This window comes from Magallana gigas, chromosome 1 (genome assembly GCF_963853765.1).
Source record: "Magallana gigas chromosome 1, xbMagGiga1.1, whole genome shotgun sequence".
NCBI classification, from domain to species: Eukaryota; Metazoa; Mollusca; class Bivalvia; order Ostreida; family Ostreidae; genus Magallana; species Magallana gigas.
The window spans coordinates 6,590,475-6,609,302 of record NC_088853.1 but is presented as its reverse complement, the minus strand read 5'-3'; the positions used below and the strand labels follow the sequence as shown (position 1 = coordinate 6,609,302).

General features: G+C 30.4%; 1 protein-coding gene across 1 annotated transcript; it reads right to left on the bottom strand.

Moving 5' to 3' along the window:
- Positions 1-766: 766 nt before the first annotated feature.
- Positions 767-18,444, bottom strand: LOC109617062 (kielin/chordin-like protein). Its single transcript, XM_066084881.1, has 14 exons — positions 18,359-18,444; positions 17,911-17,956; positions 17,664-17,780; positions 17,229-17,351; positions 16,784-16,917; positions 9,160-9,219; positions 8,513-8,555; positions 8,209-8,325; positions 7,821-7,943; positions 7,316-7,452; positions 1,815-1,851; positions 1,604-1,720; positions 1,211-1,333; positions 767-906 (listed from the first exon to the last, which is right to left on the bottom strand). Exons 1-14 carry the CDS (start codon positions 18,404-18,406, stop codon positions 767-769), a joined length of 1,365 nt encoding a protein of 454 aa, XP_065940953.1. The 5' UTR covers positions 18,407-18,444.
- Between the last annotated feature and the right edge of the window lie 384 nt (positions 18,445-18,828).

Genomic DNA, 18,828 nt, shown 5'->3' with positions numbered 1-18,828 from the left:
TACAAAGTTTACCATGTATACTGTATGGCGAATATTAATTCCGTGTACATCAAGTAGATTTAAAAAAATGCACAGCTTCCCCTTAATTGAGATGACTGTTTGTACAACAATGTCATTTTTAATGATGCAATTGATTTTCTTCTTGATTTGCACATTGCTCAATCCATTTTAATTCATAATTAACATATAACATAATTATTGAACAAGTTTTAATCTTTTTTTTTTTTTACTATTCTTGAAATATATATATATATATATATATATATATATATATATATATATATATATATATATATATATATATATATATATATATATCAAATTTATCAGAAAGAAATCAACATTCAGTTGGCAGTGACGTATTAACTACTTAGCATCATAGAAGTAAGAAAAAAGGTCAAGCTATAAAAGCAGGCATTAGGTTTGTAACTCATTAAAAATACACACGTAGGTCACATTCAGGAATTTATTTCCAAAAAAAAAAATTAAAACAGTACAATAATTTGGTGATCATCACACGGCTTTTGTGTGCTAAATAAAAGAAAAGATAAAATAAAAAAAATATAAATAACATTCAATCGTTGTAAAACAACATTTTCAAATTTAATGAGAACAAACATGTGAATATCAAATTCTCTTCACATATGGTTATGAAATTTCATCGTATTATATGTAAATATAGAAGATATTGTAATAAATCATGATTGTCTCTAAACATTTTTGAAATAAACAACTTACTTGATTATATCTTGTTATCTGCTGTTCCCTAGTTGTATCTTGGAGGAGGAGGACAATACTTGTCGGAGCAGGACACACTTCCGTTAGATTTACAACTACAGGTGTTACATCCGTCTCCTTTAGGGAATTTCTGTCCTACCTTGTATTTCTGACCGTTATATTCGCAGCCTAAAATTAAATTATCATTTGTTTAAAACCAGGAAGTAGTGTTTCAACAAGGAGGACAGTCCCCAATATGGCTTCTATTTGTTCAGAATGAGGATACAAGGACTTCATAGCTACTTTGTAATTAAGAATTTTTTTCTTTGATATATTCAAATTAGCTGACCCTACTGGTTTATACTTGACACACATGTAATAAACATTGAGTATCAATTTTTTTTTAATCACAAGTTTGCATCGTAACACCAATCTTGCAAGTCACTTACCTTATCTTATTTATTTTTCAAAATTATGTAAAAGGTATCCTTACCTGTTTCGCAGGTCTTCTTGGAGCACCACACACGGCCGTTAGATCCACATGAACACTGGTTACAGCCATCGTCAGCGGGGAACTTCTGTCCAACCTTGTATTTTTGTCCGTTGTAGTCACAGACTGAAAAGGATAAAAAAAAACAACCCATGAATGACCAAGAATGAGATACATTTCAGTGGTGTGACAACTTATATTGTAACTTACATAAATAAAGAGATGATTTGCACCATGTAGACTATCTGTGTACATAACTTAAGATACATATACCTTTAATTAATTACAACAAAAGTCGGACGTGATTTGTGTATCTAAGTATGTTTGAAGTTTGTTTTAAGACCAAAAATCATTACTTATTGTGAAGATAGAATGGTATCAACTAAAAGTACTTACAACATGTCTTCTTTGTGCAAGAAACGCGTCCACGGAATTTACAAGTACAAGTGTTACAGTCATCTCCAGCGGGGAATTTTTGCCATAACTTGTATGTTTGTCCATTGTATCTGCATTCTGTTAAAAAGAACAAAAAATGTTATCTGCAAAATTTGACCTGATACCTCAATGTCGTTTTGATTAAATGACACTAATGTGTTGTAATTATTACCTCTTCTAGATGATTTCCCTCCAGATTTTCCAGTTGCCTTCAAACAGAAAAAAATCATACTACTGAATGATATATTAAATGTATGAGTTTAACACACAGGAATATCTAAGAGTCCTATGTTTTCTGTAAAATGTTAAAACAAGATTTGTAAACTATATAATTTCTGATGGTTGCAATACGAAGATGGTAAAACTAAAATTGTCCACATTCAATGAATCGAGATTCGACTTTGTTTTGAGCATATTTTATTTTGCAAATATATATTTATATAAATGGATTAGGCCTATGGAAGCTTTCTGCATATGACTTTATTGACTTTATTTTATACGTCAAGCGTATAATGTGATATAAAATCAGAGACAAGTGCATGGAAATAGGATAGTAGATGGTTTGTTTGCTTCCGCCATTACTGTTACGAAACTACGCAATGTAGTTTCTTCTATTTTAGAGAAGTCATGACTCTATCTAGTAAAGATATTTTCTTTATAGATATTTATTGAACAAGACCAAGTTTACAAGATATGGCTTCTTTCAATATTTCTGAAATTTTAAAGCAAGTTCAAATGGGAGTCAAAGAGAAAATAGATGTGATATCACTACTGCTATTTGATTTTCGGTCTAGTGCAAACATATAATTACACATTTAAATATCTTACAGAATGAAAAAAAATATTTTCAATAATCTAAATTATTGAATTTTGTTGAACTCATTTAAAACACCAACCAAGGTGAGGAAAGTTGCATAAAACAAACAATAGAAGTACTGATCAAGAATGACAAAGGTCTAACTTACAGCAACGCTGGCAACAAAGAGCAACACGAGAAGATACTTTCCTTCCATCTTGGCTGACAGTTTCAGAACGGTAGGGAATCGATGTACTGACAGAGTTTTTATACACAGCTAATTATTCATGACCTTTTAAACTCAGTATATTAACCTGTTTTTGGACGTTAATTGAGAATGACTCTGACTTTTTTTTATTTATTGTGTTTCTTTCAGGAAGCGATTATATGTCACCTTTAACCGTATAACTCAAAAGCTACTTAGTACATGGTACAACACAATGCATAAAAGATTTTGTTTACATGTGATATTCATTTAAACTACAATTTCATCGTTACTGGAATTGTCAAACGTATTCATAACAGTGAACCTAAAACATGTGCGAAGAATATATTGATATCTTTTTAAAAAAAAGTACAATGAAGAACTCAAAACGATTTCGTCTAACGCTTTGAAATGAAGACAGATATAAACTGATTAATTACATTGGAAATTTAAAAAAAGATAGAAGTCGTTATTAGTTCATGTATAAATGGACATTTGGATGTTTGATATGATCAGATAATTGCTTCACCCTTTGTGTGTTGTCGCAAAAAAGTACATGTAAACTCTTTTTTTTTTAACAAAAACCATTTTGTTCATGCATTTAAGTCACTATTGCATAAAGAGTAATAAATCACAGTAAACAAACGAAGCAGATTTTGAACTTTATTATTATTATTGATTTTAGGTAACGTATTTATTAAAATCTCTACACATCAGTTAAAAAAATAGATCCAACAAATATTATCATACTCGATTTACAAGAAATAATTTGTTGGTTTTTTTTTCATTATGTTCATGCTTTGCTTTTGCTGATGCTTAATGTAGAATATTTATACGGGTGACCAGCCTCATGACAGAATACGGTCATGACAATGATATGAAGAAATTGAAAGAGATATTATTAAATAACCATGTGATAAACACACATTGAAATTGCGGGTGAAATGTGACCACAACAATAAACAAAGTTTTAGGTTAAATAATTTTTCCTTATTTTATTCAAGGGCACACGATTTCATTTACTTACTAAATAAATAAATTCATGATGTGTGGACTTTTACGTATCTAAATATAGAAATATGTTTTATACATGTAGCTTGAGAAATGTTTACAGTTCTTTTTTTTTCTTTATATTTCCATTTTTTCTGTATCTTTGAACTATATTCTTTATGGTTGAGATATAAATTCCTCTATTAAACATGCACAGAAAACCTTTTTAAAGCTTTTTTTAAAGTTTGGTCCCTCCTCGACAATATCTTAGTTGAGGAAATTTCATTACTTTGTACTTACCCTTCGGACAAAAAAGGAATTTTCACGTTTAAATCACATTTGCAGACAAAATAAGAATTTAAATTATGTAAATATAGCTATTGAATCATTCTCAGTCTCATTACTGCTATTGCGCGTTACTCACCATATCGTATGCGCACATCGCTGCAGTTATGAGACTGTATCTTTCAAAAAAAAATAATTTAATGCTTAAATAATATCTGTACATTTTAGTGCAATATGACACATGCCGATCGTTCAAATGATCTACGCACTTGAGGTTTTTAACCCGCAGTAACTATTCCAGAGGACGTTGCAAAAATAGGTTATGGGTGGTCAAATTATTGAATATTAAATATATTACAAGAAATATCAGGAATGTTTTGCAAGTGTAACTGCAATTTTAAATCGTTAATTGGTTGTTTGACTCGAAATATATTTTTGAAATCATAAGTCGTACATGTACATGCTTTTGAGAGAAAAAAATAAAACATTGAAAATTGTTGGTGTACAAAACAATCGATGATATTAACAGAAATGAAAAAAATTCAAACAGTACTAAACTGATATTTATTCAAAAACAAACTACACAATACAGCTTACTCCACTTATATTGAAGTCATTTAATTTGAAATTCCGCTTATTTTGAAAGTGAAATAAATCCCAAGTTTTTGCCTCTCATTTTCTTTGCATTGATTTAACGGATGTAATGAAATCGGCTATTTTGTAATATCACTTATATTGAAGCCACTGATCGGTCCCCATAGGTGATAATTAGTTGTTTTTATAACGGTTATATTGAAGTACTTCCTGGCGGCTGTCGTCACGGTTGGTGACAGTAATTATGCCAGACTGACCAGTTGATATACAAATTTGTGATCATTATGTGTGTTTTATACTTCTTTTTAAATAGTAACATTTAATCACTGTTTTTTTATTTGTATTTACGTATACGGATGTATTGAGGCTAGACGTAAAATACAAACTAGTTATGGCTACTGATAAAAGGACAAAGCCTAAATTCGAAAAAGCTAAGGATTTTGAGATTATCGCGAGTACACTTACGATGATATACAAGCAGCGTTTAGCAGTTTGAAGCGTTTGAGACTAGTGATTTTTCTCTAAAACGTAAAAGAATGCGACCGGAGATTATGATGAGGCTAAAATTTACGGATATAATTTTAATAAAACTTTCAAGGAATAATATTCCATGTAGTCTGTTCACTGTAATAAATAAATGATGATCAATTAATTTGTTCGGGTTTGGTTTTCTATGCTTACATCGGGATTGAACTTTCAAAAATGGCGGCTTCACGTCAATCAATTTTGCTTATATTGAAGTACGGATATATTGAAATAATTTGCATGGTCCACTGAATAATAATATATCCTTAGTAGGCTGTAGTATTTATTTATGAAAATACACGGATAAACCGTGAGACTAAGGCTTTTTTGTTGTTCTTTTGTTTTGGGGTTTTTTTTGTATTCTTTTATTATTTTTCAGCATTTATGATGGACTATTAAAAATGCCCCAAAAAATGTTGATTTGACAAAGTTCAACGTTCGGGATTTGACTTAATATATCGGTAATAAATTATCAACTGATAAAAATAAACAAATATAACTTAGTCACAGAAAGCAATTTCTCAATAAAAGACATTTAAATGTATAAATGATCTTTTCTGTCCGTATATGATACAGTGTTTCAAAAGACTACATGTTGTATCATGTTTTTATCTATAACAAAATTTAAATGTAAGAAAATAGTTAAGATTATATGAAAGTAAGTGTGGAAAAAGGTTACAATGCCGTTGTAATGTAAAAGTGAAGTTTTTCTCTGTTGATAATTTAATGTTTGGAGCAAAACAATGGGTGTTCTCCGATGCTTCTTTCGACTGAAAAATATCGACCACATCCTGCTGAAATACCATTCTTTGTATATGTTTGCTTATAAGAATAAACATGCTTGAAATAAAAGTAATTGAACATAGTTGCACTCTAAAACTCCTCATGCGAAATATGATTGAAGAGATGACATTTAGTTGGCAAAATACAGGAATTTTCTCATTCAGGTGACGTTTTCAATACACAGTTTACAAATAATGATAACTTACATCAATTGTATATTACATACAACCTATGCTTAATGCTTATGAGGATTTTAATGCCATATCATTCAAAAATTAGTTCTAATTGGTGGCAGATATATAACCAGTTCAAATATAACCCTTTTATTACAACTTAGAGCACATAATACATTTTGTTATGCATCAAATCGCGAGAATATAAAATTTCAAAAGCTGTATTTATTGTAGGTACATTTAGTTTATATCTGTCAAGAAAAAAAGCAACATTTTAAAATCCGCGAGACGCGCTTCTCGCGATGTTACATGGATGTTTATTACTCACGTTCAAATAGGAATCTACAATATTTACCCTTCAAGGCAGGGTTATTAATGACACTGGCTAACACTGGCGGTACGAGTGATTATACGCCTTTAGATGTCTTACATGTACGTAAGACGAATAGATTGCACTGATTGCTTTCAATAGGTTGCAAGTGACGAAACATTGAAAAATTGAAGTTATGATAAAAGGTATCTGTTTTCTGCATGATTCTTGCCAACTACAGACATGCAGTGTTTTTAATTTAAATCGCTATTGTTTTTTTTTAATATGTATATGATGTAAGTTCACTTTATCTGTATGAATTACTAGGAATCATATGACAACAAATTACTGATAACGCAAAGTATATCATATACTCCGTCGGTCTTCCTTTTTGCTACCTAGAAAACAATCTCTGGATCAGATAGGACATCCATGAAACTCTTCTAGTAGCATTGCAGTTTGTTTTAATTTTTCTTTTGTAATGGTTCTTTGGATTCCCCTTCCTTAGAAAACCCGAAAAAGTAAAACCAAATTCCATATTCAATACTCGCGAAGAAATTAACCTTATTCAAACACTCTGTCATTAAGTATTCAGAATTGGTATACATGGGTGACGCCATATATAAACATTATTTAAACTATATATATAAGATATAGCTTTATCGAAAGTCTTGCATCGGTTGTTTAAATTACAAAAACATAACGCATAGAATGAATTCTACAATTTATTTCCAAATTAAGAAACATGTGAGACAAACAGAATAAAATTTAAAAAAAAACTGACACGAAATATCGCAGGTAAGTTTTTTGTTCAATCTGTAAGACAAATAAAAGCATATATTAGTTTCAAACTTGAAAAATAGCAAATTATAAACAAAAAACAACGAACAAAATAAAAATAAACAAAATTGAAATTTGAATGTAGAGGATACTGTCTTAATTAAAAAAGATTAACTTCCATTTAGTAATGAAATAAAAGTTTACTTGTCATATATTATTCACTGTTATCCTAGTTGTAACTCGGGGGAGGGGGGCAATACTTGGAGGAACAAGACACGCTTCCGTTAGATTTACAACTACAGGTGTTGCATCCGTCTCCTTTAGGGAATTTCTGTCCTACCTTGTATCGCTGGCCATTATGATCACAGTCTACAATGTATGTCAAAACATTTATATAATAAAACCTCAAAAGTGCGACAGTATTTTTCAGCTACAAAAAAAGTTTTAGCGAAATTGTATTTTAACTGTTTTACCGTTTGGATATCAATCTCTTAATATGTAGAATTGCAAGCGCCAACTTTTTTTTATGTAACTAGTTTCAAGCTGTCAGACGAAAAAAGACCCCAAAAAAAGAGAAATAATAACGAGAAATGAATATTTGAGGGTTGCTTATAGAAATAAAACCCAAATTACAAAAAGTCAAGTTTAATTCGGAATGTACTTTTAACACGTTTCGAATCATTTAAAAATCAAAATTGTTATTGCTTCTCGGGGTTTCAATTTGACATAATACTTACACTTGATACAAGCCTTTTCAGTACAAGACACACGGCCGTTTGATTTACATGAGCACTGATTACACCCATCTCCGGCGGGAAACTTCTGTCCAACCTTGTATTTCTGTCCGTTATAGTCGCAAACTGAAAGTTTCAAAAACAATATAAGAAAAAATGCATTCAACGTAAACATTTCGTAACAAATAAAATAAATTTTAAAAAAAGAAAATAAAACATCGATAATTGCAGAATCTGTATTTTCTTATGATAAGAAAGGATTTTATTAAACTAAAGTGTTCATGTTACCCCAATGGCTTTAATAAGCTCATTATGAACTGTCGTACCGTTTCAATGTGGACATTAATGGTATGATAAACAAGTCATGCCATTGTAAGATTAAAACACTTACAGCAGGTTTTCTTTGAACAAGACACACGTCCTCTAGATTTACAGGTACAAGTGTTACAATCATCTCCAGCAGGGAACTTCTGTCCCACGTTGTATGTCTTTCCTTCGTAGGTACATACTGTAGTGAAGAAATAAGAAAATCATGAGTTTTTATTTATTTCTCCAATAATTAAATTGTGTTGATAAATTGACTAAAAGTATTCTTAATCAGTACCTAAAAATTTTAGGGTAAAAAGCATAAATGATCATGTTCTCTTTTACTTTTGCATTGAGATCAAATAATTATTGTAATTTCTTTAAGTTACCTTGAGAAGGAGTTGGGTATTGTGGCCTGTACTTTCCACTAGCCTGTTGAATAAAAGAAGGATGATCAGGGTTCTATCTAAAGACAGATAAAATGTTAGCAACTTAGCTTAATTGCAGTATGACATAATTAATGAACACTTTTAATTTGTAAGATTCTTTCAAAAATATATACGATTTTGAGAGCAGATACTTGGACATCAATAGTTAGTAAAGAGAATAACCGGAAGGAATAGTTTGATCTTGTTGCTTCGAGTAGGGTATATCCGGAATTTTCTTTTATGATCATATCATCGCTTTCTTTATTTATTGACATGATCCTTTTTAAATCGCAAAACATCAAATTTGCCAAAAAAAATTGTCCGGTTTTTTTTTTTTGGGGGGGGGGTGTTTTGTTTAAAAAGAAAAATTACAATTGCAAAAAATGACTGCCGCAAATAAACAATATTTAAAACATAACTAAAAATGAACTTTTATAATAATGTGACATTTATCGGCTTTCTTGAAAATATCGGGAGAAAGAAAAAACTAAAACCAAACCAAAAAGCGTAAAAAATCAAAGTAAAATAATTTTTATATATAATTTAAATCAACAAAATTATATTTTAAACAATTAAAAATAAAAATGAAAACAAGATGGATGACTTACAGCAACTGTAGCAACGAACAACAGGACAAGAAGAAGTTTTCCCTCCATTTTGCAGACTTTTTAAAGACTGGTTAAGAACCATTGCATGAGCGGAGTTTTATAGAAAGCAAATTATTCATAATCTTTGTTGGCGGTACCTATTAGCACTTTTTACATTCTAATTAGACAATTACTAAGCAATTTTCCATAAGTATGGACTTTTTCTTCTAATTTCAGAAAACAATTGCATGTCACGTTTAAAAACACGTCAACAAGAAAACCACGTACTTTGTACAAGTCAATGATTAATAAATAAATCAACAAAATTAGTAAACTTATCGTTTACTAACAAAATTGACGTTTCATCGTAACACTCTAAATGTAACTACATAATTTTAATCACTCAGATGACCTTATCCTATCTGTCCGTCGTGCGTCGTTCGTTTGTACGTTCGTAAGCTTTTGAACATTTTAAGTTTCTTCTTTGAAAGCTCTGAACTAATTGTAAACAAATTTATCATGTAGTATTTATGGGTAAATGGGAGTAACAATTGTGAAATTCATGGCCATTCCTTGGATCTGAGAAGTGGTGCTAAAACCATCAAAATTAATACAATCTTTAAAAAAAATCTCTGACTCTTACACATCAAACAGTCAAACTGCTGGTATGATTGTACTAAGCATTGTGCTTTCTATCAATAATTGAGGAATTCATGACCCCTGGGTCAACGGTTCTGGCGCTAGGCCGGGGCTCTAATGAATATATACTTAAACGACATTAGTTTAAATTTAAATTTAATCTAATTTTAAATTTAAATCTTCTCTTATCCTGAGTATTTATCCAATTAACAGAGCTATAATGAGGAAGAAAGTCTTCCAAACATTTTGGGTCAGTGTTTTTGGTATTAGGGCGGCACTATAATAATTGCACAGCGATGATACATTAATTCTCTGAAAATATTCTCCTCTGCTTTTTGGTATTATCCAATGAACTAAGTATAAAGTTATGTAAGGAATAATGCTTCTTCAAGAAGAAGTTCATGACACTTGGATCAGGGATTCTTGTATAAGGGCGACACTCTAATAATTATACAGTGAAAAAGTATGATTTTTTTATTGCCTAATTTTCTCTTTCTTTCCTGGGTGTTACGCCAAAAATCTAAGTACATAGTTATGATGAGGAAAACTGTCTCTTCAAAAAATAGGTCAGGGGTTCTGGTGTTAGGGCGTGGCACTAATGATTATATGAAGAAACTCCATTAATTCTTCAAAATTTTTTTCCTCTGCTCCTGGATGTTAAGCAGATGAACTAAGTACATAGTTATGATAAGGAAGAGTGCATTTTCTAAAATTGTGAATTTCATGGCACCTGGGTTAGGGGTTCTTGTATTAGGGTAGGCTTTAATGATTATATAGTGAAAATAAATCAAATCTATGAAAATCTTCTCGTTTGCTCCTGGGTATTAAACCCATAAACTATGTAAATTTTTATGAGTAGAAAGAATACACCAGAAAAAAAAAATAAATTTCATGGCCTCTGGATCAAGTCTTCAAGTTAGGGCATGGCTTCAAATGGCTATTTAGGGTGCAGTGGTGTAATTCCGACCAATTATGATTTTGGTACTTCATATTTGTTCAATTATTCAATGAACGTTATGCTATAATTAATTAATAATGGTATTTCAGAATTTAGAAAGTTTATTGGATTAAACTATCCCAGAATATTAAAAATGATCTCATAATCCTTTTGATTATAATGCACATGAATATACATTGCAAATGTTACACTGCCGTTTCTCAGTGACCGATCAGGCCCATGAATTTCGTTTTTGCTGTAAAACGGTTTAATTAAGCTGCTGGTTAAGAACGCGCTTTCTATGGTCAATCATTGCACTTGGGTATTAAATAAGTGGATGTGTGATGTATTACTCTAAGAATTGATTTTTTTTAATTTTCTAATAACCGTGATTTTTTTAAATCCTCTGTTTCCTACCAAATTTGTGTTGTACATGTTAAATTATTTTATTAATAATTCAAATCTTAAATTTGAATCGAATTAAAAAAAAAAATAAAACGTAATATAAATATACAACTTTTTTTTGAATATCAAATTTAGCAAGCATATTTGGAACGAAAAATAAACGCTGTGCAAGGCAAAGCTTCAGTTGTAAATACAAAATAACCAAAAGACCACAACGGATTTTGAACAAGCGACTTTTCAGTTACTGGTCAAAGGCCTACGACCAATGATCCATATGCTCATAAAAATGCCTTATAGCTCGCAAGAATAGAAAATAAAAAATAAAATTGTTTAATATTGTCAAAGAAAAAAACAGACACGAAGTTTATTTTGATCGATCTAATATCTTTTTATCTAACATCATGTAATGGTCTCATTTTTTGGTTACCTGAATTTGTCATACGCAGAAGTAAAAAAAACCGTCATAAATAAGACAAACGAATCCGTACGATTCATGGTTTTTTGTATGAATTGGCAATATTTTAACATAAAAATGTCACACGTCAAATTTATTTTGAATTACAATATGATTTATCTGTTTTGGCGAAAACTTAAACTCTCTCGTGTAAATTACAGAGTATCCATGACATTTAATGTAATGTGAAAATATATGATCAATTTATGCAAAAACCATTAAACACAAAAAGGTTAAAAAAGAAACCCAAAAAACATGAAATCAATAAACATTATATTTTGATTGAAATTTGATGGCTCCTTTTAATCGACAGTAATGCTATCAAAAAATGTCAATCTTTTTCCACGCAGGCCTCATGTTGATAAGTGTTCTATAATAAAAGAAGCCTCTAACAATGGATTCAACTATCTAATTTGCCAGTTTGATGTAGAAAATATATCAATGCAAAGATTTATGGAGTTAAAAGAAGTTCTTACAGTGCTTATTTTACAATTATATCATGTTGCACATCAATCAAATTGTAACGTTCATGTACACTACCATATCACGTTCAATTCCCTATCTAATGTTCGTAAAATGTATCAGTATTACAAGATATTGGGATTTATTAATCTAATTAATTGCATAACTTCTTGACTAATGTTCATATTACAAGTAAATAGAACAATATGGTGCTGTTTGTTTCGTTTTGTTTTGTTGTTAATTTTTTTTTTGTCTTTCTTAGCATTTTACATTAGTTTTGAATTAGGTTAAAAATTAGAACACTTTCAAACATAATAAGGAAATAAAAGTGTGACATAATTTTGTGTTAATGTGATGGTTAATTGGCTCTTCACGACATCATAGCAAATAAAACAAATTGGTAATAAATTCCAATGAAAGGTCTTAGTGACTGATTCATTTGTTGACACAATACCTAGCAAAAGTTTTGATTTTGTGACAGGCACTTATAATAACGAAATTGATATAGTTCGTTGTACAGTGAAATTATGCACAACGAGTGGTAATCTATTTTTGTTTTTTTGTTTTTGCTTACAGTGCATTTAAGAAACTACAACAATTTAGACTAATGATAACAGACGCATTAGCAAGTAATATTGAATAAAAAAAATTACATATTTCATAAGCATAAAATTGTTTTTACAAATGCAAACCGGACCAAGTCATTTGCTTTTAAATTGAAAAAAATAATTAACTAAACAATATGCATTTTGATAAAAATATTGACATAAAGAAAAGAAAAACCCTTATATTCCCTCACAAAACCTGTACATTTAACCAATACGGGAACTTTTATTGAATCTTTTTTCTTTGATTTTTTTAATTGATTCATGATAGAGAATCAAAGCTGATTAGATGTTTTTCTCTATTAGAAAACATGATCTTAAAAAATGTACTTACGATACCAGTTATATTAAAAAAAACAGTAGTGCTTTTAAAGGGATAATCGGCATGTAATATCAAAAGTCAGCTGGTTTATGTAACACAGAAGCATAACGCTAAATGCAATAACTATATAAAGTCCCGTTTTGCTGATTTCCGGAATAGCAAGGCATGAAAAAGCTTTTTCAGTAGACAAACTATACATCCAGTAATCTACGTGTAGTTAAATATTTAAATGAAGTTGTAATTGCATAGTAAATAAAAAAGTGCAAGATGCAATGCTTACAAAAAATAAATAAAATTTGCCGGATGCCTCAGCTGGACACAACTGTGATTGGCCGAAGCCGATAATTAAAAGAAAAAGAAAGAAACAAGTTTCAAGATCGTCAGTCGTTTGTATAGTCAAAAGATTTGCTATTCTGTATTTTTAGTAATTATGCATATGTGATCTCCAAATCTTGTTATTTAATCATTATTTGGTCGATGCAATTTTGACATTTGTACTTGCGTCATTTGTGATTTTCATTTTAACATTTGCCATTTAATGTATCGTTTTGCAGACATATGAGTTTTGCAACGTCGAATCTTATTGTGAACATATACTAGGACATAGGATGTACATCAACATTTATCTGTGAATGTATTTTGAAACAACATATTTCATTAATATATACCAAAAATGCACATCTATATCGCTTTTTAGAGGTACTTCAGCACACCTACACTTACACTTTTTTTAAGACACTACGTCACTAGATGGCGATTTAAATGTTTTGTTAAACTGTTTATATCGTTCGATAGCTGAGAGGTTAAAGTATTGGGCCTCTGAACCGCAGATCATAAGTTCAAATCCGCATGAAGATTTTGTTTATGTTATTGAATTAAATTTTTGAAAATGTAATTTTTCATCCAAAATTGCACATTTTTTGCCTACCAGACTAAACTACTTCTTATCCATAAAGATATCTATCATAATCAGGTAATTTTCTGCTGATTTGAGAAAATATTTCACGGTGTAGTGAGCCACGTTACGTTCTGTTGGTCTTTCTTTCTTTGTTTCAGTATGTGCCATAAAACTTTCATGTTTCATCAACACTTGTTCTCTCCTCCTTTGATAACGTGAATGTTCTTAATGTTGTAATTCAAAGTTAATACTTATGAATTATTTCATTAAGAGTTCTTTTCAGCTATAAATTGTTTATTAGAATCTATGTATAATACGAATTTTAAGATTTTATATCGTGGTATGAGTTACATTGGAGATTTAAATTCCTTTGAACCTTATCAACTAAGAATACAGTTTTCGTTATTCTAATATAATAAATAATTGCCGAAAGGATCGTGTAAGGCTTAATTCATTATGAATCGGTGCAGCTGGTAGAACGCATAACTAATGTACTCTTCAGCATGTCGCAGGCGAGGCAACAACTATTTCCCTATTTCAAGAAACTTATCGTTGATTGTCAAGAAATTACGACGGCAACTGGCCATCTTTTCTTTCTGAAAATCAACGTGCAAGGATTAAATTACCTAAAACTGTCTCAAATCTAAAATACATGAAAACTAACGCGTTTACTTCTTTTTCTTTTCGTATTTGTAATCATTTGCATCGTAAACAGATTGAAAACGACCAGTTTTACATAAATAAAAGTATGATCATGTTTTGCTTGCTCAACACATGAGTGTGAAAAGAAAAAACTCATAGCAATTAGCAAGTTGTTTATGTCTTTATAGATAAGATAAAATTGGGAATGAAACATTTTTGACCTATTATCTATTTCTGTTAATATTTTCTTCTATGAAAAGAAATTTACAGTTGCCTTGAATAAAAGAGACAATTATGTAGTTTAATTAAAATTTCGTTCGGTTAAATATGTAGTAAACAATAAAAATATTTCAAACGTTGGTCATTTAAGCATGTTACTGAACTATTTCATGGAATAATATTATTCAATGTCACAAATGTAAGAACACTACGGGTATCGTTATTTTTAAACATGAACACGTGCACAATACCAAAAAAAAGTTAAAAATTTTCACTCACGATCGCATAAAAAAAATGTGCAAAGTCATACGCAGTAGCATTGTAATTTTCCTTTAAGTTAAATGAGTATTCCGTTTGTAATAAGTAAAAGGAAAAACTGTCTTTTTCATAATATTTCGTTTAGAACATGTGTTTAAATTTCATATTTTAATTTTCATAGGGAATAACATTTCAATTAACATAACCATTCTAGTTTTGTAGAACATGTCTCCATGATTGGTTACATATTGTCTTATTACAAAGCTTAAAATTTAAGCCTTTTAAATTACCCCCCCCCCCTCCCCCAAACAAATGAATGAGAACATAAAACAATCTGAGCTTTTTTTTTAGGTCGGTAAAAATGGAGATCGTGAAGGTTGTTTTAAAAGTTTCAACTTTAAGTTCATACATTATCTGCCCTCTTTATTGTGTACCATCCTATCGCACTGTTTATTGTGTACCATCCTATCGCACTCTTTATGTTGTTTGTTATATCGTGTTTTATTAATATCCTCCGTGTTTGAACTTTTCATTTCTATATATACTGTGGAAAATTATTTAGATTAGCATTTTGGTATGACTAACAAACCTTGACATAGTTAGAGTGATACAAATACAAAGTGCCGGCTTAATTATGTGCATATATTAGCCAGCTTTATACGTGTGTATTGTTCAAAATAAGTTTAAAATCTAGAACACTATCAACACAATAATATGGAAATAAAAGCGGTGTAGGTTCTGTACTAATGTGTCTGTTCATTTGTACAAATGAACCAATTAAATTAACTGTAATGTAAAAAAAAACATGTTGGTTTTCCTAGCATTTGGTGCTTCTTTTTATTTTAAATGTGCTGAATCATATTAATTATGAAACAATAGGAATTGCAGTTACGCTAAGAAATAGCTAATTTTCTTCATTTTTTCTTTTTTTTTTAAATTTAATCCTTATTAATCTTACTATCTGCATCTTAATAAAATCTTTTTCATCACATTTTTTTTTTAAATTTGTAATCAAAATGTGTACATTAGTTAAACCGAATATTTTTGTTTTACTTGCGTATGCTTTGGATGCTTTGGAAGTGTAAGCTGTTTTATATAAATAATCGAAGCATATGGTACACACCGCAAAACTAATTAAACCGCACGAAAAGACCTACACTTTAATTACTAGATACAAAAAAAAAAGAAAATTGACGAACGCTCCAGAGTTGTGTTTAGATGAAATAGATAACACACCAAACTTATTACGACAAGAGCACATGGCGGGTGTGACCGGTCAGCAGAGGTTGCTTATTCCTCTGTGACTGATCGTACCTCTGATTTTTTTATGGGGGGGGGGGGGGGGTTCGTGTTTATTCTGTTATCAATTTGCATTTTCAGACTTTTGATTGTGATCACTGTTATAACCACATGTCATTTAAGTAAAATGACTCTTTTCTTAGGCATTACATATATGAAATGTATGATTTCAATAACGTTGATCGTTGATTTATGAATTCCTTAAACTTATAAAAGAGAATCAACATGACAATGACGTATTCATCATTTATTTTCAAAACAATTTTTCATCTAAATAATGATTTAAAATGTAAACACAGTTCATTGCAGGACAGCTCATTCGTTTTACTAGAAGAAAAGTGAAAAATAAACAAAATTTTAGTTCTATATTTGCAAAATATTTTGGATGATTTAAATGAAAGTTATATTGAAATAGCGTTGTCTCCACTAAATCCATTGGGGTTTTTACTCTGTAAAAACAACAACTTACATCGGTTATTTTTCTCTGTCGTGTGTGGATTTATTAGTTGTAACTTGGAGGAGGACAGTACTTGCTGGTGCAGGACACACTTCCGTTAGACTTACAACTACAGGTGTTACATCCGTCTCCTTTAGGGAATTTCTGTCCTACCTTGTATTTCTGACCATTGTGCTCACAGACTACAAAGTGAAAAAAAAATGTTATAAGTTTAACAATGAAGAAGTTTTCAGATATTTTCAGTCTAACTAATTAATATGTCTTTTTCGTTTTGTTGATATTGTATTTCTGTGAAGTTTTTCAAATTGCTAAGTTTTGGTATGTTATATATTTAAAAACTGTCGGGAAATCAAAGCGATATGTGCTTCTTATGTTTCCACGCGGATAAGAAGTCCAAGTGTTTAATTGGAGATCTTAATTTTACTTCTTTCCTACCATTCAAACGCCGTGTTAGATTTAGGTTTTTAAAAGTGTAGGATTCCAAATTACTTACATGTGATACAGGCCTTCTTAGTACAGGCCACGTTTCCGTTCGATCCACATGAACACTGGTTACATCCATCATCAGCGGGGAACTTCTGTCCAACCTTGTATTTTTGTCCGTTGTAGACGCAGACTAAAAAAAAAGTACAATAACCTTTTTTTCAGAATTGATAGAAAATCAACTATACTTAAACGTAATTCAAAATATGCTTTGTTTTTGTGACGATACAGATGTTGAGTACATACACACAACAACTTTTAGTAATTTTTCTTATTTCATTAAACCTTCATTTGTTTTAAAACTAAATATACAAATAATAGATGTTATTTCAATACAGTATTTCTAAAATTGGCAATCTTTTTTTCGTTTTGAATATTTTTAGATCAACTATAACAAAAACCCGTCGTGCCTATTACAAATTGGTTAAGAAATGAAAATACGTACAACAGGATTTCTCTGTACAGGACACCTGTCCTCCAGATCGACAGGTACAGGTGTTACAATCATCTCCAGCAGGAAACTTCTCTCCCACGTTGTATGTCTCTCCTCCGTAGGTGCATACTGTAGTAAAAAAAAATAGCCCCGAACGTAATCAACTGAGTTTTCGATTTGTTTTTGTTGTTGTTGTTTGTTTTTACATAGAATTAAGAAAATGCTTAATATAATGACTAGACCCCTTCTCGTCAATTACCTGGTCGTGGATAGGAAGGATACCCAGGTCTATACTTTCCACTAGCCTGCAAACAGAGAGGTTACAATACTTATTTGTCTAAGTATAAAGTCTTTGATGTACAATGTACATGCAACTAGCACAACGCTAATATGCTTGTTCTGTTCCATTTTGACTTTTTTTATACGAAAGATATTCAATTAGCAAACACTTTTGATCGTTGGAAAGCTTAACGAATAAATGCTTATAATTCATCAACATTTTTTTATTCGAATCAATAGGAATATATACTGTTATGCCATTGACGTTGAGATTCGAAAGATTATCTTTGATATTTAATCTTAGTGCAATAGACCGAAAGAAATGACGACATTTATTGCGATTTAATTACATGTAAGATGTTTCGCCGTTAAGAAATAAAACTATCAAGTAGATAGCAATGAATAAAGAAATGCATATATATACTTACAGCGGCACTTGCTACAAAAAGAAGAACAAGAAGAAGTTTTCCCTCCATCTTAACAGAGTGTATCAGACTGGTGAAGAACAAGTGTTTGCTCGGTGTTTATATAGAAGGCTTGTCATTTACAATCTTTTTTCAGGTACTTATTAACAATTTTAAAAAGCGAATACCTAAGCATTTTTACCATAATGGTATGCAATTTATGTAGCTTTCAGAAAACAATTGCTTGTCACCTTCGTATTGCATATGTTAAAGACATTTTTGAACTAGGTATTATCCAGTGCATGGTAAATGTCATTCTTGTTAACTTATCATTTTTAACAACAACTCAAAAACATTTATCTGCAGAGATCCTTGTAACTTCAAGTTTGTTAATTAATAATTATCGAAACATCTTTTGATATGCCCATAATGCAAATATCATGCATTAAACATTGTTAATCCGGATTTCTGTTTTTAATTTCATTCAAGGAAAA